Genomic DNA, 25,205 nt, shown 5'->3' with positions numbered 1-25,205 from the left:
TGGGGGTCTCCCATCTCAACTACCCAGTGTGGGGCCCCCCACTCATCATCAAAGCCTTTGCTGATTCTGGATGATGGGATCCTGTTCCATGACAGGCCTTCCTATCAGTGGCATCTACAATGGGTCTAAAATGAGTTTGTCCAAGGCCTCATCTAACCACCACCTCCGGCTGTTCTGATCCTCAGTGGTCCAAACCTCTGTCTTCCAGACCCATAGATGTTTTGAGTGAGACCTGCAGCCTGGCCCTGCCAGGACCGTCCCGGTTCCATTGATGTGGCCCCATAACCAATAAATCTGGCCTATTCGCTTAATGGCTCCTTGGTTCAGATGGAGTTTGGGTTCCTAAAGGAGAATTTTCTAGAATGGTTCCTATTGAGAATTATTCTCTGGAGCAAACTTCAGAAAACAATAAAAGTAGGCTCCAAGGTCAAAAAACTGTCGGAAATTTCTCTTGGAGATACACACTATACCATCGTTTCTGGGAAGCTGTGCATAGAGAAACCTGCTTCAAATTTCTGGTTTTATGAATTTTTAAATTAAAATTAAATATACGTCCTAAGAAGTTCTAACTTCCACCATGGATTGATTCCTTTCTGCATAGCCAAAATTCCTGATACCACCTTTTATTTTAAAGAGACTCTACACCCAAAGGAATCAGACGTGGATATTAATTAAAATATACAGTCGCCCCTAGGTATCTGTGGGAGATTGGTTCCAGAACACTCCCCTATACCAAAATCCGAGATGCTCAAGTCACTTATATAAAACATAGTATTTGCATGTAATGTATACACATCCTCTCATACTTTAAATCATTTCTAGATTATTTGCAATATCTAATATAATGTAAACCTATGTAAATAGTTATCATACTGTACTAAGGAATGACCAGGAAAAAAAGTTCTGTACAGACACAACTATAGTAGGCCTAACTACGTAGGCACATGTCAGCAACAACGTAACTTCTTTTATTTTTGATATTTCTGATCCATGGTTGGCTGAATCTAGAGGCAGACCCCACAGACACCGAGGGCCACCTGCATCGTGCACGCACTGAGTGGTGGCATCCCTTTGGCTCTACATTGATGTCTGCACATGGTCTAATTTCTTGGTTTCAGTGATGAAATAATTCACAAACTGAAGCACATTAAATCAAACTGTTGTCAACCCTTGTCACCCAAACCTGGAAGTGATCTGGGTCTCCACAGACTATTCAAGAAAAAACCAATACATGTGAAAGATAATTGCTTTTAATTTTCTAAGTTTTCACTTATGCAACATAATAAAGGCAGATTTATGAGACTTGATATGACATTTTTACAAAAACATTTCCCTCCAACATCTGGTGAGTAGTATATAAATATTTACAATGAAAAAATAGGCAAGGAAAAAGGAAATCTTCATTATTCAAGTCAATTTCTTTCCAATGCTTATCAGAATTCTGAAAATAAAATACTTCATTAACTTTCTAGTCATCCATATTTACACACTGCTTTAGCTGATGGTTTCAGAAACTCTAGGTTTAAGGATGTTTTTGTTCCACATCACTCCTACTTTGTTCTACACAATTTTAGAAGCTGTCTGAAAGAGTAAATTAAATATAAAAATGTAAACTTTGAAGGAAGAGAAAATAATAAACGTGTAAATGCACTAAGATATAAAGGTTCTTACAGAGGTTAATACTTTACAACACTAAAAACCAAAATAAAATGCTCTATATAATTTTCTTAGTAGGGACATTTCTTAGTAGGGACATTTGATATTAACAAAAATCGCCTCTAAAGAGGATGTTAAAAAAATAGCAATGACATTACCATCTTAACTGATAAATATCCATTGCCCTAATTTTCTCTAAAAGAAACTGATTTTTTTAAAAGTGACAAATATAAATTATATCGTGGAGAGCTTAAGAAGCTTCAACAAAGTATGGTATCTTTTAAATATGAAGACTTTAAAAAATAAATGCGAATAGTGCAAACCAGCCTATTTAACTTAGTGCTATTACAAACATTTTCAACTCCAATGTATAAAAACATGACTTCAATTCCACCAGACGCCATGCCATTGGAACACTGAAGTATTTGTGGGCAAGAATGGTGGACGCCCAAAGCATGCCAGTTGCCTTGAGAATTTAAATGTGAATATTTATGTCAAATAATGCAATTAATAGCATTTGCAGCTCCCTGAGAGACCAGGAAACGCTTCAAGTGTGGGAACTGCGCCGCCCTCTGGTGCCCAGGGACACGCGGAGTCTTGGTTCCCTGGCTTTATAATGCTCGTTAAAGTCCAACCTAAAGCTAAGAAACCGGAGACTTTCATCAGAGCTGGTTGTCAATAACACCAAAAACTGCTGCACAATGCCCTAAAAAAAAAAAAAAAAAAAAAAAAGAATAAAATATTTGTTTTAGAAAAGAATCATCCACAAAACCTACCCTCCACCCCCATTTTAATCCCATTTGAAGTTGTTTTTTCTTCCAAACATAAACACCCGCCATGGCAGCTGTCCCAGGTGAGACCTGCTCTGGGAACCCTAGAGTTTACTCACCTAATGGAACCCATAGTAGGAGATGTCCATTTTTACCAATACAAATTAGCAATCAATAAATTTTATTTAAAGGAACTAACCAACAGATTTTTCCATTTTGCCCTAAGTTCTACAAGAATAATCAAAACAGCAAAGCAACTGATGTTAAAACACTCTATTCTTTTTATCTTAAAAACTCAGTGTCACATTTTCATCTTTTATATGAGTTATGAAAGAGTATTTAATCATAAAGCCCTGAAGGGAAAACAAATTGAGCATAAAAAACGGACACAAGCCACATTTTTAGGGTCACAAGGCCTTTTGTGGATGTCAGGCTGCAGTCCCCATCCTGAAGGGCCGGGCCGAGTGCAGCTGTATCACCTCCTCACCACGGGGGCTTTGTAGAGATGATGGGATATGACTGAAGTTTACTCAAACTTTACTACTTGACAAAGTTACTGACAGCTTCTATTCGGGGTTGAAAGAATCACTTAGTAAGGTTCTACTGCCTGTCGCACAGCTAGCAGACATTTATTTATCTGTTCAAGGTGAAGTGTTGTTTGTCTCCACACTTTCAAGGTTTGGAAAAGTTCTCAGCTGCAGAGAAAAAGCCACCAAAACACGATAATCCTTTCCAAACTCTATCAGCTGTCACTTTCCCTCTCCTTGCTTCTGAGGAAGTTGCTGGTATGCAAGGAGACTCATATATATTATACAAAGTAATTTTACATTTGAGCGAGTACATAGTCTGTATGTGTGTGAATATCACTTTGTCTTTCTAGGTGATAGAAGACTCAGGAGAAAGTTCCTAAAGAATTATATTGCTAAAAACGTAGACGGTGACTTCTTATTAAGTGATCAAATATGATGATGTGTGAAACTCACTACAAGGAAATCTGAGGAATATTTCTTTTGATAGGTTTGAGACTCTGGGTATTCATTCATAAGCAGTTAATGACAAGTGGCTGCTAATGCCCTACCATTTCAAGCCCTGATACAAAGAGAACAGAAAAGGACTTTTTCTGTTAAGGAAACATGAACGGTAATGATTTAAAGATTACAACTATAATAGGAGTAAAACTAAAATGATATTAAGATCGCCTTTTTCAAAATGTACTAACTCTATCACGAAAATGTATAACCATCATTCTCTCTTTTAGAAATTACCACATGGATACATTTTTAAGTTATATATTACTCCTTTTTAGCTGTACAACTATCTTAATAACATGGAACTAACCATTAGGTATCCTTTTTAAGAAATATAAACACAAACTCTTTTTACAATACAGGGTCGAGAAGATATTTTATTATCAAAACACCTATCCAATAAAGATATTCCTGCACTGAACATAAACCAGTCATTACCACCGTTCGTGAAACATGTTTTCAACAAAATACAACAGTAGGTCAAAGACCACTTGCAAAGGGGACAGATTTCCCCCTTAGATATGCTGAAGAAAAATATAAAATTAAAAAGCATCAGGATCCTAGGAAGTAAACTATATACATACCTATGGAACAGTGTGGTGATGTTTCATTTTAAATTTTGAACCACATGACTACACTAGCACATAAAAACATAATTTTTAAAAGTCTAAGTGTCAATCCTTGATTTGTCTAATTAATTATTAGCAGCTGAATGAAAAATTCATAAAAATCTTTTCATCTATATTTCTAATATGAAATCAGAAACCAAACCTACAAAATAGAAATAAAGAACACAACATACAGACTCTCTATCAGCTTCTCTTGTCAGCAACTTCAGGTCTGTTCTCCCTGAGCTTAACTACCTGGTTGCCGTGGCTACTCAGCTTCTCACACAAGCAGCTCCCTGCACTATGATCCTGACATACCTCCTTGGGCTCTCCTCTCTCCAGCAAGTCACACATTGCTGCCTCACCTCAGGGCTAAGAAGCCTGAGCTGCAGAGATGCACACTGGTCAGTCTTCCCAGAGCTGGCTCCACCACTAACACCAGAATCATCCCAGGTAGGGTTTCCAGACCTGGCTGCATCACAGAGCAGTCAGATCAGTACCTTTGGGAAGGGTCACAGCCAAGGTTGGGAACCACTGTAGGTGCTACTCACAATTACACTGATAGAAATTATTCCTTTTAAATCATTTTGATAGCCAAATGTCAGTTACAGAAAATGTGCAATGTGATTTGAATAGCATTTTGTTACTGTAATGTGCACCTGGTAGAAATGCGTCAATATTCGCAACTGGGAACACATTTTTGGTATAGATTCTTGAAATTCTTGAATCCTCTTGTTCTCCTCCTCTTCCTCTGCTGCTGTCACTCCCCACTGGCCCTAAAATCAGGTTGGAAGAAACTGTTAGAGTGGGACCGAGATGAAATGTTAGGAGCAGGAAGATCTGCTTTCTATGCCCCTCTATACTGCTAAGAACTTTTATAATTTTCCAATGCCAAATTATTCTCTAGCTTACTTTTCCAATTAATAAAGGAACTTGGAAATATTTTATATCAATAGATATGAGTAAACATAAAACTCCCTCATTGTTTTTCATACAGTATTACACTGTATATAACATGTAACAATTTAGATAATTTGTCACAAACTAACCAGTCTTTGACTATTACAAACAATGCTATAATAAACAGCCTTATAGCTTTCCATCATTTTGAACACATTTTTAATACAGACAATACACATAAAAACAGAACCAGATGATTCAAAGTACTGGCACCCCTTAAACCTTGCATTAACTCTTGACTTTAATGGGAATGCTTCTTCCTATTTCTCCTAAGCATTATGTATTTCTTTGTACTAGAGATATATCTATCTACTATGTTTAAAAGATTGTTCACAATCAGTGGTGAATTTGACTAAATATCTTTTCAGCCAGCATAGAAATTATCAAAGGACTCTTTTCATCAACTGACATGGTGAATTAACAGATTTCCTGAACCCTTGAGTTGCTGAAACCCATCTTGGTGAATTATTCTTTTAATATTCTGTTAAATATTTTCCACTAATATTTTATGGAAGATTTTTTTTCCATCAATATTTATAATTCAGATTTGGTCTTTTGTATTTTGGTGTCAATTTCATAATGCTTCATAAACAGAATCTGGAAACTTTCCTCTTCTATGACAAGAACAACTTCATCACTGCTGAGTGGTTGGTGGGATTTCCTGGCGCCATCTGGCCTGATACTTTTTAGGTGGCAGCACTACTCGACAACACTATTTCTTGTTTAGTAGCTGCTCTTGTTAGAATTTGCCTCCTCTTCTAGGGTCAACTTTGGACATCTATAGAAAATCATAAATTTCTTTTAGGTATGTAAATTTATTTCCATAGAACTGAGGAAAATCGCAGATTTTTTTTCTCATTTATTCTGTATATTTGTGCTTTTTCCTCCCATTACCTATTAGGTTAGTTAATTGCTTATTTCCCACCAGCCTTGGGACTCCCAGAAAGAATGAGCTCTTGGATTTTATTCGCTCTTTTTTTGTTTTCTATTTCATTAATTTTTGCTCTTGTCATTACTATTTCCTCCGGCCTTCTTTAGGTTTATTTTACTGCTGCTTTTCTAACACCTTGAGTGGGATGCTTAGTTTACTTACTGTCATTCTCTCTAGTTTATTAATACATGCATTGAGGATTATGGATTTTCATAATTATGTCCTACTTAGTTATGTGCATTTGAGTTTTCATGGTCTGAGAAAAACTGAATTATATTTCTAATACTAATGGGTTTTGATCCATTCTTCTTCTATTTCCTACTTTTTGTTTTATAAATACTGATACTATATATTGTTTCCATCTTCATTGTGACTTGCACCTTTTATCATCACAAGGTATCCTTGGTCTTGTGTGTTGCTTTTGCCCGGAACTGACACCTGCTTTCCTCTGAGGAATTTCATTTGCTTAGTATGCCTCATCTCACTCTTCTATGTCACTCTGTTCTGAGTATCTCTTCCATATGAGAACTTTCTAACTAGTAGGTCAGCCCAGACAATGAGCACTTTAGTCCTCTAACAAGCCACCCTCATTGATGGGCAATCCAGTCCACTTACCAAGGGGAACCAGCCAAACACTGTCTACTATTGAGAGTCCTTTTCTTTTATTCGGTGGGTTTAACCTAGTTACCTTTATTAATAGGATGGATATGTCTGATTTTAGTTCTGTCATCATACTTTCTGATTTACCTTTCATGTTCATATATACAACCCACCTCGTAGTGGTTTCATGTGTGTGTTTGAGGTAGGGTCAAGATATAGTTGCCTAACACTATTTATTGATTATCCATTCCGTATTGCTCTCAGTGCAATCTGTGTCAGCAATTAATGACCTGCGATGGTATGGGGCTGTTTCTGGACGTTACTCTGATCCATTGATTTGTCCTTTCTTGAGCCAACACCATTAATTACTGTAATTTTAAGTCTTGAGTATATAGGTATACTCAATTATAAATGTAGATCCTCTAATTTTGTTCTTGTTCAATATTCTCTTCACTATGTTAAAGCCTTATGTATTTTCATATAAATTTTAGTATTAGCTTATCATTTTCTACTGAAAATAAAATAAAATAAACTGTTGAGATTAGAACTAGGATTGCAGTGGATTTATAAATCAGTTTTCCAATCCATGAACTTGATATTTTCATCTCTTTATTTAGAATCCCTTTAATATCTCTCAGTGATGCAGTGGTCAGTAAAATTTTTTTGTATAGGGCGGAATGCCAATATTTTAGGGTTTATGGGCCATATGGTCTTTCTACAATTATTCGACTCTATTGATATAGCACAAAAGCAACCACAGACAATATGTAAATGAAGGGCATGGCTGTCCCAAAAAAAACTTTATCTACAGAAACGGATGGGAGACCAAATCTGGCCTACAAACTTTAGGTTGCTAAGCCTCATTTTAGAATTTTCTCTATAGAGGTCCTGCATATATTTTATTACATTTTAATGTTCATTTAATGGCATTTCTTTTAAAATTTCATTTTGTTTGTTGTTGATAGGAAGAAATACAATTGATTTTTGCTTACTGACCTTGTTCTTGCTACCTTGATAAATTCACTTACTAATTCTAGCAATTTATCTAAAGATTATTTTGGATTTTCTATGTCCACAACCACAATTTTTAAAAAAAAAAAAAAGAAAAAAAGAAAAAAGAAAGAAAGAAAAAGAAAAACATGACAGCTTTCTTTCTTTCATTTTGTATTTCTTTTTCTTGGTTTGTAACACTGGTTGGACCACAAAGTGGTGACAGCACCACGTCTCATTCCTACGACCAGGGGCACACTTCTTATACTACAGCATTAAGTAGGTTTTCCTGTAGATTTTTCAAACGAACCTTTTATCAGATTTTACTTGGTATTAAAATATTTTCTCCATCTGTTCAGATGATCATAATTTTTCTCCTTTAGTTGTAAATGTGAAGTACAGTATTTTTATTAGAATGATAAAAGGGCTTTGTATCTTAGAATGAACTGAAACTTGTTTGTCACTTCCTATCCTTTGATATATGACAATTTGGCAATATTCTGTTTGAACTTTTACACCCATGTTCAAGACAGAAACTAGTATAGAACGGAGAACAACAAAACCAGACCTGTCTAAATGCTGCTTTGTAAATATGACTTTGGAAACTGGTAACTATTTCACATGAATAAATTTGTTTTACAAATAAAAGCTATGCCTGAAAATTAAAAGCAAAAATAAAACCAATTAATCTGTGTATTCAGTTGGTGGCAAAAGCATAGAAGTAACTATTTCAAGGGGCACTACAACATGGAACCTGATGTACATACTGTTCGGTAACTATACTGGGCCTATACTGCTGGTGGTAGGACCAGGATTCTTATTCTGACAGAGGTGTGTGTGTACATGTGTGCTAGGGGGTGGGGGGGTGGTGGTCGGTGACTGTTGGTAAATAGCAAATAACTGAGTATACCAATGTTAGAAACCAAGACTTCCAATGTAAAACTTGTAGACTTCCATATGTTATTTACAAAAAGAAAGAAAAGTGCTTTATTCCTAAATTTGATTTGAAAATATCATTATAAATGTAGAGTTTTTGAGAAGAACAGTGGGGAAAAAAGCAGAAAACTAAGGACAGAGACTGAGGGAGGAAGAGGACCTTTGGACCTCTGCTCCAAAACAGCAAGAGAAGAAAAAAAGGACAAAATGCTGAGAGTGACACATGCAGGACCAACTTGTATCGCACTTAGGATTCATTACACTCAGCACTCTCAGGATTCTGAAATCTTTTTATGGGTCTTCTTGCAGAATCTCTTTAAAACTTCAGTGGACCTTAGGTCTAAATGACTGCTTCATAAATTATTTTGCCTACCTAATTTAAATAATTTTTCAGATACAGTTTCAGCTTTTAGATCTCCTACTGTACCCCGAGGCATATCTGAATAAAATACAATGAATAAACCTGACTTATTATGTAGATATGTTCCACTCCGGTGCTGATGGTTAACAGTCTGAAGAGAGAACCATCAACTCCCACACAACTGGCCGCCATGCTATTAACAGAGTGTGAAAATCCTAAGGACCCTAAGGATTGATTTTTGTAGATTTATATAGTTTAGTAATTCTCTAAAAGGGCAGATTCTCTGAGGCATGTGGGCAGCTTAAAAAATCATAGCAGTGCCAAGCATTTGTTGAATACTTACTAAATGCTAAATAACTGACATACACTACCATATGCAAATAAGTAACTCACTCCTATTTTACAAAAAGGAAACTACCTCTTAGAGAAGTTAAGTCACCGAAAGGCAGAAAGCCAGTGTGAGTTATAGTCACGGTTGAACTTCAGTCTGTCTGGTACCTAGGGGTGCCTCCCTGTGTATGCAAGCTCTAGCATTTCAGAATTACAAAAAATCTCTCTGGGCAATACAAACAGAGAAGTACTCCTGTTTCCACAATATCCTGAAGAAATAACTTGTGCTCTAAGCTGTAACTCTTCCAAGCTAAACATGATCCTCTATCACTAATTTTAAGGAAAAAGACACTCAAAAATAAAACTAATCAAAATGTATTAACTGAAAAAAATTGTGTCACCATCCCACGAATAAGCATCTTAAAAAAATAAAAGATAATAAGGTTATATAGATTACATTAAATACAAGAAATGCTCCAAACAGCCAAACTTGCTCAATAAATCTTCATGATTCGAGGTCATGGAGGACATAAAATACTTTAATAAGGTCACTGAAAATAGCCACAAGTACAGAGATTTGGTTCCTGTGTGTATATATGGATCTGCCATCTTCAAATAATAAAGTGATGCAGAATTGAGGTACCACTCTGATGGAACACCAATACATATGGGTCTCAGCATCTCGACACCTACTAATGAAAAGTGGTAAAACATTCGTGATTCTTGTGAATACTGTTGTGTTTTTTGTTTGTTTGTTTGTTTATGATGACTGTAATAGTGACTACTTCCTTTAAAACAGCACTTCCTCAGGACTTCAAATGTAGATGTGAGCAGGCTCAGCTTTAGGAACATTTCAGCAAAAAAATTATTGTTATATTCGTGATTATTACGGCAATAAATTCATTATTTAAAGTGATAAATCCACTAGTATAAAAGCCATACCTCAATTTCACGTTGTTTCTTTTTCTCTTCAAACTGTAATCGTCTCTGCAACTCTTCCAGAGCAGCTCTGTATATTGCATCTTGAGTATTCTGAAGTTCAATGATTTGATCAAACACTGCTCTAAGTTGGTTTAAAAGTGTCTGAAGAGATAAGACAATTTTATAAATAGAGTCCCACCATGCTCGTTACTAAGTTTTTTAAATAAAATATTGATAATAAAAAGATACCATAAAGCAAGACATCAACTCACATTCTCAAAGTACTCATTAGTTGTTCATTCATTACCAAACATTTACTGAACACCTACAGTGCAGCAGCACGGTATCAGGTCCTGGCAAAACCATGTAATTCTGCATCACCATAGCAACAGCAGTCAGACATACCCCAAGCTCTCTTTGCAAATTACTTCCAATCCTCACAACAACCTTATAAACTAAAAGTGCTGCTCCAAGTTTCAAAGCTAGTAGTAAGTAGCTGAGTCAGGAGTAGAACCGTTCATGTATTAGAAAGAAAAGGAATATAAAGCATGTCTGGATTTTTCTTGTTTTCTTTTTTCTTTCTTTTTTGTGACACATACTAAAACCGAACATCAAGACCATAAGAAAGGAAATTCTTACTAAAACAAAGAACAAATTCAGCAAGGTTTAAAAAAAACAGGTATCCTAATTTATACCAGGAATGAAAGGACATTTTAACATTGGGAGCAGGGGGGAGGGGGGAACTCTAAATGTTTTAAAAACATATCAGTGTCACAGTACAGATCTCTAGTTCATTGCTTATAAGTGTTGCACATCATTCTTCAGTACATAGCTACTTTACTTTCCCTTAGTGAAGCACAGAAAGAAGCAAACAAAATGAGATCTACAGCACAAAATCATTTATGTAAATAAAAAATATGTCCATGCAAAATACTACATACACACACACACACACACACACACACACACACACACACACACATACATACATACATATATCACCCCAAGATCATATAGCAAACACACTGGTGCCAATAGTGGGGAAGAGTTGAAGGAGGAAAATTGGGGAGTTAGTGAATGAGGTAACATTAAGCCTAACAAACATGAGAAGTCTTTCATGGACTGATGACAACAGTGTGCCATAAATGAAGAGGAGAATTAATTAACTCTATCCTCTGCCATCATATTAAAAATGAAAAAAAATTAACAATTTCAGGGGGAAAAGATAATTTCAATAGTGTAAAAAAAACTGTGTTAAAACTTAACACCCACTCGTGATTTATGTAAAACATCGAAACAAACTAGGACTAGAAGGGAACCTCCTTAATTTGATAAAGGTCCTATCAGAAGTCTTGCCAAATATCCCAGTCAATGGCGAAATGATAAAACATCTCTACAATGTCCACAACAAGTAAAGGTGTCCCATCTGTTTTCCTAGTCAACCTAGCTAATACATCAAGGCAAGAAAAAGCAGCAGAAGGCATACTCTGTAGAAAGAAACAGTTTTCCCTTGTGAAAAACAGGATCTAAGCAGAGAAAATAATGGAATTAAAAATGGATATAAGATCAAAGTAAAAAAAATTAATAGCATTCCTATAGATATCCAAAGTCCACAAATATAGTAATCTAACGAAAGATTTGTAAAATGTTTATGGGATAAAAATAGTATAACTTTACTGAGAAACATAAAAGAAACTTAGAAAACTGGAGAGGCTCCAAGTTCATGAACAGGAAGATGCAATAAAGCTGATTTGGGGAGAAACTGACATCTTTCAACACTGCCATTGAAAACATTTGCAATGCCATTCCCACAACCATCATCTGATAGATGTGTGCTCTACCCTGCTAAAATATTTTTTTTGTGAAGGAACAGTAACACTTGTGTCCAAATTTCATTTACTAAGTTGTAGCAGCACCATTAACAGTTGAGCTAACGTCTGACACTTAAGTAAAACAAAACTGAAATTACTATTTGCTAAAATAACTTCCAGTACAACCTAATTCAAGAGAGCTCAAATACTGCAAAATGACAATTCATCTTCTTCTTCACTTACTACAATGTACCTGTGGGAAATAACAACAATACAGACCTGATTTGGTCAAAAGCAGGACCTAACGAAGTACCTGTTCTTCCAGTTAAGCAACTCAGATTTGTACAGTAAATACGGCTCATCTTAAAATCTGTATTTTCTTTTGGAGGAATCTTATTTTATAACAAAAAAGCAAAACAAAAGATGAAATGGTATAATATTTTGTTTTTAAAAATGATTTATTTCCTCTAATTTGTTTCTTTATTGTAATAAAAAAAAACTTATTATTTTTGGAGCAATTAATTAATCTATTAGGTGTTTTACTGTTTAACTTTAAGCCAAAGGTGTAATATGAGCTTCTGTTAGAATCCATTCTTACAGGATAACTACAAAAGTGTGTTCTGTGGTGACATCAGTTTGTGACAATTTACTGTGTGACTCAGGATTTTTCTCAACAATGCACAAAAATTATAAAAATGTACATACACACCTGCAATTGTCATGCCACAACCTCTAACTTCAAACTAATGTGTATCTAACAGCCTTATTTTCTTACTAAGTGATATAATAAAAATATACTTAATTTATGTCAGTCATAGATTGTTTCAATGTTTTATATACTGGGTTTCTTAAAAAAAAAAAAAACTTTAGTGATTATTTTAAACAAACTGTCAAATTAAAAGTAAAACCATCAGCAAGGGACAATTTCAGAAATGATTATTAAGCCTTCAGCACAGTGACTCTTTCAATAAAGTTAGCTGGGAACAACTCAAATATAAACAATTCATTATCACAAGAAAATTATGTTAAGAAAAAAATATTTTCTCCCTTGGATTCTGTTCACATCAATGGAAATCTAGAGGCAAGAAGTATGACTATTTAACTTGTTTCATACAGAACATTCATATATGTAAGTGGGCTAAATTCCTATATTATTAGTTGCATGAGTGCTCCTTATTTACCACAATTAGACTAACTTCAGTGTGGATATAATCCTCAGTAGTTCACAGGTTTTCTGAAAAGCATTAAATCTAAAGATCGTAAGTCTCTATAAAATACACACACACAATGACTTTTAATAGTTTAAAAGCAGTAGCAACTAACACGGCCACATACTATGAGGAACAATTTAAGTGAATTACATAATTTAATTCTCACAAATCTATGGAACAGAGATGAGTATCAGGCCCTTTAAAACACAAGAACACTGGGGTCAAAAACTGAAAAGGGATGGAGACCTCGGTTCATCTGACTAGAGAGGCTCTGTGCTGTCTGACCAGGGCACTTGGGACACACATGACAGCGAATGCCTTGAGGCCAGGAATAATGTCCTATTTGTTACTACATGAACTCACCCAATAGTGTATGAGGATGCTCATCTACATCTACTGAAAAATAAATGTATCAACCGACAGAATTCACAGAAAATGTGAAACTTTCTATGATCCCAGCCTGATAAAGATGAGGTTTAAAAATAGTAATAGACGCTTAAGGTTTGAGATGTATATTTCTTAAATTACTAATTATATTCCAAGTATTTTAAATTAATTTTGTGCCATTATTTCAATACATTTATAAAAACATTCTAGACAGAATCATCTTTGATTTGAGCAATTTTTTTTACACATACGATCTATAACTCTTTAATAATGGAATTTGGCATACCAAAATGTTTTCCCAGCCATGACTGGATAATCCAGATATACTGAAAATTTAAGCACTGCGATTCCCACAGAAGAATCCTTGAAGAGAGTGGAGGCTTGGTAGGAGGGAGGCCTCTGCAAGCCTAATATTCCTTTAAAGTCACATGTTTAATGTCAAAACTGTACTTGAAATTTTGCCTCTGACTTCGCAATACAGTTGTTTCAAGTGAAAGCAAGCGTGGGGCCCTACAAATGCTTAGGATTTCTCTAGGCAAAGAGCCTATTCTCTAACTCATGCAGCCAGATACTGACAGAAAGACAAAACAGAGAAGATCATTATCCCAGATTAAGAAAATGAGCGTGTAGCCCGGAGGGCCCTGCGTTTCCTCACACCATTCTCCTGACTTTTAAACAAGTTACCAGTTTGTTTCGTTCTTACACTGTCTTGCTCCGTTTACTTTGTTCAGAGAGTTTCCCTCCACAACTCAAAGCTATCGCTAATTTTTCTCTTTTGAACAACCGCAAGAGGATATTATTATTACACTTAGGAAATGAATGGACATTATATTCTTCACCATTTTTCCATCTATTTTAGAGCACATTCTTGTTTCAGCATTATTGTTACAATTCTGTTCAGAAACAGTGCACTTTGATATTAAACTATTAATAAAACTGTCTGAATACTACTAATGTGGACATCAGGCAATTTTTAAGATTCTCCATTTGAAAGGAACCCAAGAAAAGAAGACTATGATTGTTCCTGCTTCTCGTTTCTAAACTACACATTGGCCTTACTCTGGAGTCAGTGTCCAGCAGACACCGGGAGATGATGGTATCCAAGAACACCTCGTGTGCTGCGATGATGTGGTCCAAATCTTGGGCCTGCTGCACTTTGTTCCAAAGTTCATCCCAAGAACATTCGAGCACCTAAGATATAACAATGAAAAATTCAGAGATAATGTTGTGTTCTTCCCAGTTTGGTATCATTTATAAATAACACCAAAGTCATAAGACATGACTTATTTAAACTAATATCAACAGATAATTAGAATGTACCTCAAATGTAATGTAATACTGCATCTGATGAATGAAATGGACCATCTCAGATGCCAAGATGTGACAGTGATGCAGCACCCCAGAGAACTCTGCAAGAGAGTCAAAGAATCAATGTTACACACCACAAGGAAATACACGTAAAACCAACACAATGTTCTCTCTCCTTTATATCTGCTCTATATCTCTCCAAAAAAAAAAAAAAGCATTAGTAGCTTAAACCGTTAAAACAGGAAACAACTTTTTCATAATCAATTTCTGTGCTGTTCAAGCTTAACAAGGGTTTAGCTATCTAATCAAGTAGCATTATATTACTGTACAGAACATAAAGACCTAATAAGAAATGGCATAAAACAAAATAATTGTATTTGAAAATTAAATAGAAACATTTTCTTATAATAATGCAATATCCTGACTGAATATAAATTCAATTTTATGGCTTCTTTACAATGAGTCTGCCTACTCTACATTAACCATTTACTATTCCCTAGCTATTTGGAGACAAAAGTGACATTTCCTTAAGGACCCAAATGTGACCTTGCAACCTGAGAGAAACATGAACCTTGGAAGGAGGTGGGCCTGAGCCCATACTCTGCCAGTATTCTTTATGAGATTATAAAACCATCAAAAGGCTTGAAGGTCACCACGGAGTGGCCATTTTCTGCTCGCACTTTTAATTTCTCATTCAAAGAATCTATCAGGGTATGACGGGACCCTATTGTACATGAGGGCTCAATCAGAGATGGGTCCATCAGAGGAAGGACTACAAAGAGGTTTCAGTATGGGTCAGACTTGACATGTTCTTGTTACTGCTCCAAATGCCTTTAATTAGCTACCTAGATAAATAATTCATTGCTGCATGAAGTTATTCAAGAACTCATTCTTGTCCCTTCTTAGGAGAGTAATGAGGAAATAAAATATATAAACAGGTGTGAAAAAAATAACAGTGACAATATATACTTTAAAAAATACTTTCTCCAAGTTAATGGCTAAGTGACACTGTGGGGATTTTGCTAGCCTGGTTTAACATGTACTCTTTAGCCAGTGAAGAAACAGCACTGTCTCCTCAGAAGGTCAGCACGTGTTCCAAATACACCTGGTGTCTTCCACACCATTAGGAACCTGTAATCCATGACAATGGTAAATATTCTCCCCGAAGAACAGGTTATAAGCTTCACATTTCATCTGTAAGCCTAGAATGAAGATGTACTTTTTTCTACTAAAACTATCAAATGGGGCTAAGATTTCTAGTCTAATACTCATAGCGTATTTGACTAAAATTACTTTTCAATGTAAAAGAGCATGCTAAAAGCTGTTTTAAGTAATATTCACCCATATTATGGTTTAAGTAAATTTCTCAGCGAAGTAACTACCATTTATAACTCTATTTTGGATTTTAACCCACAGCTGGAATGATGAGACTGTATCTTCTCCCCTGAAGCCAGGTGGTCTTACCTGGAGCATTGTCGGTGTATATTTAAAACATTCGACATGAGTGCAGGCCTGCACAATACATACTGATTCTCAAGATCTTTCTAGGGTGTGATTTGATTTCTTTGCAGTGTGGCAAACAAAATCATATAAACAGTCTAGATAACATTTGTGGAAGGTTTGGGTTTTTTTAATGTTCTTAATTTTTTTTTTTAATGTTCTTAATTTTATCACAGAATTCGGTGGATTTTTTCATCAGGAAACAAATTGGGTAATGACTTTACAAATCATACACAATGATACTCAGGTCTCACTGTGATATCCAATGTTCCCAGGTCTATCCTCCAGTCCACTTTGAATGTCTCCTAAAATGTACTACTTTGCACATACTCACAGTGAATGCCATCAACTTATTTTCCAGCCTTCTGAAACTGTGCAGTTTACATTTAATCTATCTTGACATTTTTCTACCAGAGAAAATTGAACATCACTGACAAATTATAGATTCCTTCATATACTACTGATAGATGACTTATGAAAATGTTAACTAGACTACTCTCAGTACTATCTCTGCAGGACGCTACATTTATTACAGAACATAAAAAAAGTTTTTGTGGCTACTCTCCATTGTCTAGCTCCAAGTCAATTTTCTATACATATGAAAGGAGCTCAATTCTATGAAAACTCGTTTTTATTGTCTCTTTTAAGTCCATATTTCTTTAGATCTCTGCTAGTTGGTGTGCAAGTCACACCAACAACATACCCAGCAGCACTTAGATAACATGCTGGTTTTTAGTAGCAGGTTATACACCTTTTAACACTTCACTTTTGAGCTCCTTTATAAAGCTGGAATTTTTCTCTGGCATTGTGACAGTTTAATAAATAGATATGTAGTAATTAATTCATTAATTATGCTTTATAATCTCTGATTTACTTGAGTGTACAATTTCTCCACTACTGATTAATCTTTTAGAGTTTTTAATTCCACTCGCACCTGGAAATAAAAATGCAACTAAATTACAAGACAAAAACATTTAGCAAAAAAAAAAAAAAAAAAAAAAAAAAAAAAAAAAAAAAAAAAAATTGCATACAAAGTGCTAGGTTACCCTAAAATTTGCGGTATTTGACTCAACTAGTTCTATGTGTTGAGAAACTATTTATTTTTCCTTATTTTGGAAACAATAGTTAGTCTTTACTATTCAATGAATTCATGTTTTTCTATTTCCTCTCTTCCTAGGTTGCGGAATTGCCTTCCTCTAGGAATCCTCTTCTACCTTCTGCTGTGAAGCTCATACATATGCCAATACACACAATAATAGTCATGGAAGTTACCCCAGCTCATCTTGTGTTTAATGTTTTCTTTTTCTTCTAGGGATGACATTACCTTTCTTTCATATCCATGATTCAAAGAATAGCATGAAATTTCTCTTTAGACGAACAAAGGTCTCCAGCCACCACCCTTTCTTTTGTGCAAGAGTAAGTATGGCCCACTGTCTTCCTTTCTTTACCCCGACTAGTCTCTCACTGCAAAGCCAGCACTACTCATCTGCCCTAGCCAAAGTCAGCCTCAAATGACAGGAACGGTTTTCTGCCTTAGTTGATTTCTTGCAACTGTGGCCAGATTTGATTTTCCTTCCTCCCTGAAATACTTCTTTCCTCGGCTTCAGAGGAAAACTATACTCTTCTAGTATTCTGCCCACCTATCTGGTTGTCCCTCCTTATCTCCCTTAGGAGATCCTGTTCCACTTCTCTTTACTCCAAGACATTTTCTCTTCTTGCTTTATTTTTAGGAAACCTTGTTAATTCTGTGGCTTCAAGTATTATCTAAGCTAATGACATCTAAAGTCTCTATCTCTAGTTCGGACCTATTCTGGGCTTCAGGTCAATCTAACCAGATGAATGGCATACAGCCTTAAAAATATCTCAAATTAATGTACCTGAAACAAAGTATTACCCCTAAATATGCTCTTTCTCCAGCGCTCCCTGGCCTAGTGAATGATACCACCACCCGCCAGTTCAAGTCAGAAACCTTGGCTGCCTGCCACCCTACTTCTCATCTCTGCACACTGAATCACCAAGTCCCACCTACCACATCTCTCTCAAATCCATCCACTCTCCCCAACCCCACAGCTGCTGTTTGCCAAGGCCAATGTCATCCGTCACACATTATTACAAATGATTGGTCTGCCAACCTCCATTCTCACCCCATTTTTCTCAGTGATGCCAGAGGAGCTTTTGGAAAACACAAATCCAAGCATGTCATACTTCCAAATAAACACTTCAATGGCTCCCACTGCCATAAAGTCAAAACGACTAACAGCATTTGAGGTTCTCAAGACCTGGTGCATGCTTAGCTCTCCTGCCCCGTCCTCCTCATCTGCTCCCTGAATACACTATTCTGATAAAACCACTGCCCTACTCCCTACTCCCCACTCCAACATTTTTCCCTTGACTAACATATTCCTCTCTAGATGCCAACTTGGATACTACTGCCAAGCCTTTTTATCCTACCTACATCTGTCAGGTGTCTGCTTTTTGTATTCCTATAGCACCTGGTGCTGCCCATATCAAACAACTTATCCCAGTGTAATGTAAGTTCCTGTTTAAATGTCCATCTTGCCCTAGCAGGCAATAAACATTTTGACCACAAGGACCGACCGCCTTGTTTGTCATATTCGTCACTGGATACCAAGAACAGGCAGCATAAAGTAGGCTCTCAATAATTATTTACTGAGTGATTTCGGTCCTCAAAATCAAAGTAGATAGTCTGCATTCATCTATGTCTTGACTATTTAAATTCACATCCTTTTCAAGAGGTTTCCATGACTAAAGCCAATTTAACAACAATATTAAAATGAGTTTTTTTCTTTTATACTCTTAAAATACTACCAAATAACATTTTCTTTCTAGAAAAATCGTCATCTTTTCTTGTGTCCAAAATGAGTACAGAGGATAGCATCTTTAACGGCACTCTGCTAAATTAAAGCCTCTGAGAATGAAGAGGTCTATGGCTGTTGCTATGAGGACACTGTCTACTGAAAGGAATCTGATAAGCCACATAATAAGAGTCTGAAATCCCTGTAATACTACAATTCTTTCTCTTCCTCATGTGAGGAATCAGTCAAATTCTATATACTGTATTTTGGAATTTCTCACTGCCCAATTAAGGCTCTAATGACTGACTATGAACACAATTCAGAAGGAGACTGAATTCACAGGAATGATTTGGTCCTTTAATTCCTAAAAAAAAAAACAAAAAAAAAAACCCAAAAAACAACTTAACAACTTACAACTGAAATACTCCATGAATCTCTTTACCCAACACCTTGAAAATACATTTAAAACAAAGTTAATATAAGTATTTGTGTTTTTAGGTTGGGCCACAAATATTCTAAGAATCTCCAAGGCAAAGCAACATCTGCACTGAGGTCCAATAAATACATAAATAGAGTACATCACCCACAAGGCTAACTTAACAGTAAACCATTTTTATACACAACATCAAGAATGACCACTCTTTAGTTTGTTTAGGATCTAAGTGTTAGATTCATTTGTAATTCTTTACTGCCCTCTAAAGGTTGTTGAAAGAACTTCAAGTTTACAAATGTCTCTTAAAGGACGTGACCATGTTTATGCAACTTCAGTCAGAAGCATCTGCTCATGTGGAGATGCACCCAAAACAGCACTGAGTGTTGTTAAAAATTATAAAAGTTTCTTTTTAAAAAATACCCTAGAAATTCATCACAATTTCATAATTACCTCCTTCAACCTGTATATATAACTGATGCTACTATATTTAAAAGTGACTTTATCAAATTATCCATCTGATTTACTTCTCAAGACTACAGATTCAAAGGACATTGGTAAGAACAAGGATTTTCCATATCTCCTGGGTTCAGAATCTCTAATCACCGTGAAGGTCCTCCTGCAGACATCATCTGATGTCCGCCATATAAGCAAGTAGTAACGACTGTACACGCACGTGCTACTGTCCCAAGGTAGCACAAGTCTAAGTGCTTTAAACAGATGTAAACCTGACAGCCCTAGGAGGTGAGCGCTGTCATCATCCCCCCTCCCCAGATGAGGAAATGAAGGCAGAAAATTAGAAAATCAGCCTGAGGTCACAGCCCAATGCTGGTGAATTGAGGACTAACCCAGGCAATGCAGTCCAGCCACTGTGCTGACTAATCATTCAACTTAAAAGTCCAGCAGAGAGAACTTCTTATAAATATATAATTACTGAGGACTACTTACACATCCATACATAGAAAAATGAGACACAAAAAGAAACTTTTGAAGAGAAAAATGTCTACCTGTCTTTAAGTTATTTCAGTAAGTCTGGAACACTAATCACTGAGAAAGAAAAATAGCTTCCAATTAAACTAGCAAAATGTCATTAATAGTCCCATGACAACATGTCACCTACAAGGGAGCTGACTACCTCTCTCACCTCCACCACGATCTATTTTATTTCTAATAAGGATCAAAAAGAAGATTATTTTAATATCACTTTTATGGGGAGGGAGACCTCCCTCCTCTAAATATACAAAGGTTGAGAAAGAATATAAACGAACCTATATCTGTCTTTCATTTTGTTAAACATTATTTGAAATACAAGTTTAGTTGCCACTAATAAAGACACTTTTTTAGATTAACTGAATCTAACAACAAAAACAAAAAAAATCCATACCACTGGACATAAATCTTTAAACCATTTTATTATCAACTGTTTTTTTGTCCAGTTGAATGGCAAATATATAAAATCCGGTATAAACATCTTGGTAGACCATTATCAAAAACTCTTGTCCTAAGCAAATCAGTTTCAAGTGCAACTATTTACTCCAACCCATTTATTTTGATGAATATTATTAAAATGATTCCTAGGGTGATAATTACTGATATTGTACATATGACCAAACCAATCTATCCACATACACACTGTGCATATGTGTAGAACTCCAAAAGTTGTTTATAAGAGCACTTTATAGAATCTTTTTATATTTTGCCTCAGATTTATGTTTGATGGAACATTTCTAAATTTGCTGTATTAACAAGACTATGTGGTTGGTTTCTGTGCTTTAAGTTGCCTGGCCACTAATGACTTTAAAACACTTCCTTATAAACCAAAGAACATTACACTCCAATGAAAACAAGGAGGGGAAATAACGTTTGCATGAAGAAATACAAATGCGGGGGAGGGGGGGAGAGGGAGAGAGAAAGAGAGAAGAAGAATTTACACTGATTGATAATTTTAAGTATTAAAAAAATTAAAATAAACTTCCATTTTCACCTATCAAATTGACGATTTGTTTGAATGTAATATTCAACGTTAGCCAAAAGAACAGCAATGCAGACAACTTTTAAGCAGTGCGAGCTGTGCTTATGGGGATGTAAATTAAATTGGTATAACTTTCCTGAAAAGTAAACAGACAATATGTACCAACAGAGTTATAATATAAATACTAAGTATTAGTAAATATAAAACTATAAAATTCATACCTGTTAACCCAGCAATTCCATTTCCAATTTATCTATTCTAAAGAAATATTCAGAGACATATAAATATACATTGACAAAAAGCTTATGGCATTATTTATATTAATGGAAAAACAATAAAAAAAAGACTACATGTTCAATCAAAAAGAAAAGATAAAATGATATATACACATGAGGCAATATTATAATATTAAAAATATTTTAGAAGAAGTTTTAATGACAGGAAAACAAGATCGTGAAAGAAGCTGAAACTAAACTCTATATGACAGGATCAAGTTATGTTAAAATTTTATAAAAGATAAAATATATAATTTCCCCATACATAGGAAATTGATCAAACAAATATATTAGTTATCTTCAGGTAGAAAACAAAACTCACTGCTGATTACTCAATACAAGAGAAAAGCAAATTCACATAGACATTGCTGAGTCGAATCAGAAAAATGTATCACCACCGGCTAATATTCAAAATTGTTACAGAGCTCAGATTTCCCAAGGCTATACATAATACAGATGTTTATTTTGAAAGGAGAAGAGTGATACAATGACAAAGTATTTGCATCATATTGCATGGATCTAAATCAGACAATAAGAAAGATGCTGGCACAGAGAAGTAACAGCTAAGAACTGCTCTACTCAATAGTATTACAAAGAATGCAGAGAAGGAGCACTGCAGGCAAGCTGAATACCTTACAAGTGCATGCTCAGTGAAATAAGTGAGAAATCCTGTGGCACACCATGAGAGAAGCTCATTAGATCATGGGGAACATGATCAGAGCCAGGAGACAGTGTAAGGTTCTCTGATTCCTCCGCTTTTCTCCTTTCAAGAGGCACCCACATGCTAGTCAACCCACACTTACTGGAAAGTGGATATTAAACCATTACACTATTTAAAAGAAATTATCCCCCCTCACTTCCTTCTCAGCTATTTCAGAGGATCCTATGATTAATTTTCTATAAAATGAATCCAAAGGAAGCTAGGCCAGAAACATAAGAGTATCATGATCCACGGGAAAATATCTGCTGAGAATAGAGAAAACATGGATGCTCAGTAAAAACTGCCAATTCTGTATGTCAACACATGAACAGATATCCTCCAGGCCACCATTATTCTGAAACTTTGGGAGCTGCTCAAGGACAGGCCTTGACCTAGAAAACGAGCAAAGACCGCATATGCCTTTCCTCAAACAATTGCTCCTTATTCAATACTTTCACCAAAGGATTAAGAATATAAGAGTTTAGTTCTTCTTTAGAGACATATTTGTTGAAATATTTTCTCAAAGGTTGACCAAACTCAATTTCAATATAAAGATTGCAAAACTACTAATTGAAGTCATTCACTATTATGACATTAAAATAAAATGACTATCTGACACGAGAATTTTTACTATAGCTTTTAATTATAAAATAATATTATAAAATATTTCTATGTACTGGTTTATGAACCAAAATGAAACATTAAAGCAATTCCCAAAAAGACTTTAATTAAAACACTAAGTGAATGTTAAATGAGCCAGTGATTTATTAAATGGCTTTCTTAAAAAAACAATATATATATATATTTTTTATATTAAAGTATACATATGAACACCAGCGTGAAAAATGAATGAGATTCTAAAAGAAACTTCATGGTCTAAAAAATCCAACTTGACTCAATTTTTTTTCTGATTTGCACTGAAGTCAAGATAAGCTATATTACAAATGAACCTTATCACAAAAGTCCAATCCAAAGCAAAATGATGAATCACTTTTCAGTTCAACTACTTTTAAGAACAGTTTCATTTTTGCTAAGCTGCTGGACACCACAGAGTGTGAAGCTGCTGGTAAGCATAAGCCAAGCTAGACCGTACAGCTCATCCTGACTGCCTTCTGATGGAGGTTTACCTGGCATATTTCTCAGGAGCTTCGCATTGCACATGTGTCCTTTCCGTATATCAGTAAGGATGTATTCCATCCGCTTAGCCCTCCAGAGGAAGTTAAATACTCTTAAGTAGTGGCTCATACATTCTCGAGTAAACACCTGAAAAAAAACAGAAGACAGGCTAATAGTATTCTGTGACATAAAGATTTTCCCAGTACAGGTCTCAATCCTTTTTTTTCCCTTTTTTTTTTTAACAAAAAGCCAAAAAACCACACAATCAACTCTAATAGATTCTAAATAGTATGTAAGCAACTAATATGGTACATTTTAGGAAAGTGTCATTATATAACAACTGCATTAATTATTTATGTGCTAAGCAGCATGTCAAACAAACCCACAATAATAGAAGGTAGATTATTTTTATGCCACTTTTACAGATGGGGAAACGGAGGTCTCAGGTTAGACAGCTAGTAAATGGTGTACAAGGATTTTCAAACCTAGCTTAATCCTAGTCTAAAATGTGGCCTCTTCGCTACAACTCCAAATGTGTAGCAGTATTTTCTACCCTAACCAGATAAGAGAGGGTGATGATTCTCATGAAAGGAAGGCCTAGAAGCATCTCCGGTCTGAAAAAAAGTCTCCGGGTTATTTTAACACATGTATTTATCGCTTCTGAAGATGACTTCACAAATGGACAGCAGTTTCACAACCAGGGAAAATGATCCCTGTGGGGAGGAAGTGTGCAAGGCCTGCTTTTCTATGCCTCCCTCTCTCCTACAGGGGCCAGATTTAGCAAATAAAAACACAGGACATCCAGTTAAATTTAATGTCAGATAAACCACAAATAATTTTCTAGTATAAGTATGTCCCATGCATACAGGTAATAGGGGTTTTTTGCAGACTTCAGCCAAACACTTTTCTGACACATGCGTGTGCAGCACAGAAATAGGCACATTTTCATCCCTTTCTGTATGCCTCCAGCAGAGAATCCATTTATATATGCTACTGAAAATAGCCAGTCCAAGCAGGGCCTGCACACTCAGCAGCAGGTCTAAGCTAGGCATCCAGGAGCACATCCTACAAAGCTTGCTGCTCACCCTTGAGCCCAGCCTTGTTTGTTCACACCCTTAGGCCTTGACTCACATTACTGTCTTGTACTGTTCTATGCCCTAGTCCTTCCTTCTCTTCTGCCCAAATCCCACCTATTCCTCAAAGCCAAAGACCACCTTTGCCTGGTCTCACCAATTTCTCTCTTCAAGCACTTAAGATATTTATAGCTTGATCCACAGCATTTAATTATAGAATGCTCTGCCCTGTCTTATTCTATATATTCTTGGCACTTCTCAGTATTTAGTAGGTGCTCAATACTGATGATTACATGTCTAAATAGGAGTGGTTAGGAGATACTTTGAGGGGACTCCAAAATCAACTATGAATGTTTTATAGATTATCCATTTTGCTGTGCTGCCTAGACTATTAACATTCTTGTAATTATAGAAATGGTGACCAAATTAATTTTACAAATAAATTAGTCTTTGCTATACAAATGGTATCTCATAGGAATTTTTTAAGTACCAAGTTCCAAAAGCACATTTAACAT

General features: G+C 35.6%; 1 protein-coding gene across 2 annotated transcripts in view; it reads right to left on the bottom strand.

Annotated features, from left to right (window-relative positions):
- Nucleotides 1-1,232: 1,232 nt before the first annotated feature.
- The window catches only part of TUBGCP3 (tubulin gamma complex component 3), an 80,444-nt gene continuing 56,471 nt past the window's right edge, over nt 1,233-25,205 (bottom strand). Inside the window, exons 17-22 of one of the 2 annotated variants that reach the window (XM_039878805.1) lie at nt 23,629-23,764; nt 14,821-14,909; nt 14,560-14,691; nt 10,113-10,253; nt 4,722-4,838; nt 1,233-2,362 (exon numbers count right to left, since the gene is read on the bottom strand). In XM_039878805.1, coding sequence (XP_039734739.1) covers nt 2,204-2,362; nt 4,722-4,838; nt 10,113-10,253; nt 14,560-14,691; nt 14,821-14,909; nt 23,629-23,764 — 774 coding nt within the window. In that variant the 3' untranslated portion in view covers nt 1,233-2,203. The remainder of the gene's footprint in view (nt 2,363-4,721; nt 4,839-10,112; nt 10,254-14,559; nt 14,692-14,820; nt 14,910-23,628; nt 23,765-25,205) is intronic. The other variant, XM_039878806.1, reaches the window with a different exon arrangement.

The sequence above is a fragment of the Pteropus medius genome, unplaced genomic scaffold, assembly GCF_902729225.1.
Source record: "Pteropus medius unplaced genomic scaffold, Ma_sr-lr_union100, whole genome shotgun sequence".
Taxonomy (NCBI): domain Eukaryota; kingdom Metazoa; phylum Chordata; class Mammalia; order Chiroptera; family Pteropodidae; genus Pteropus; species Pteropus medius.
Note: the sequence above shows the minus strand (reverse complement) of the source record. Positions and strands in the feature narration are given on the sequence as shown.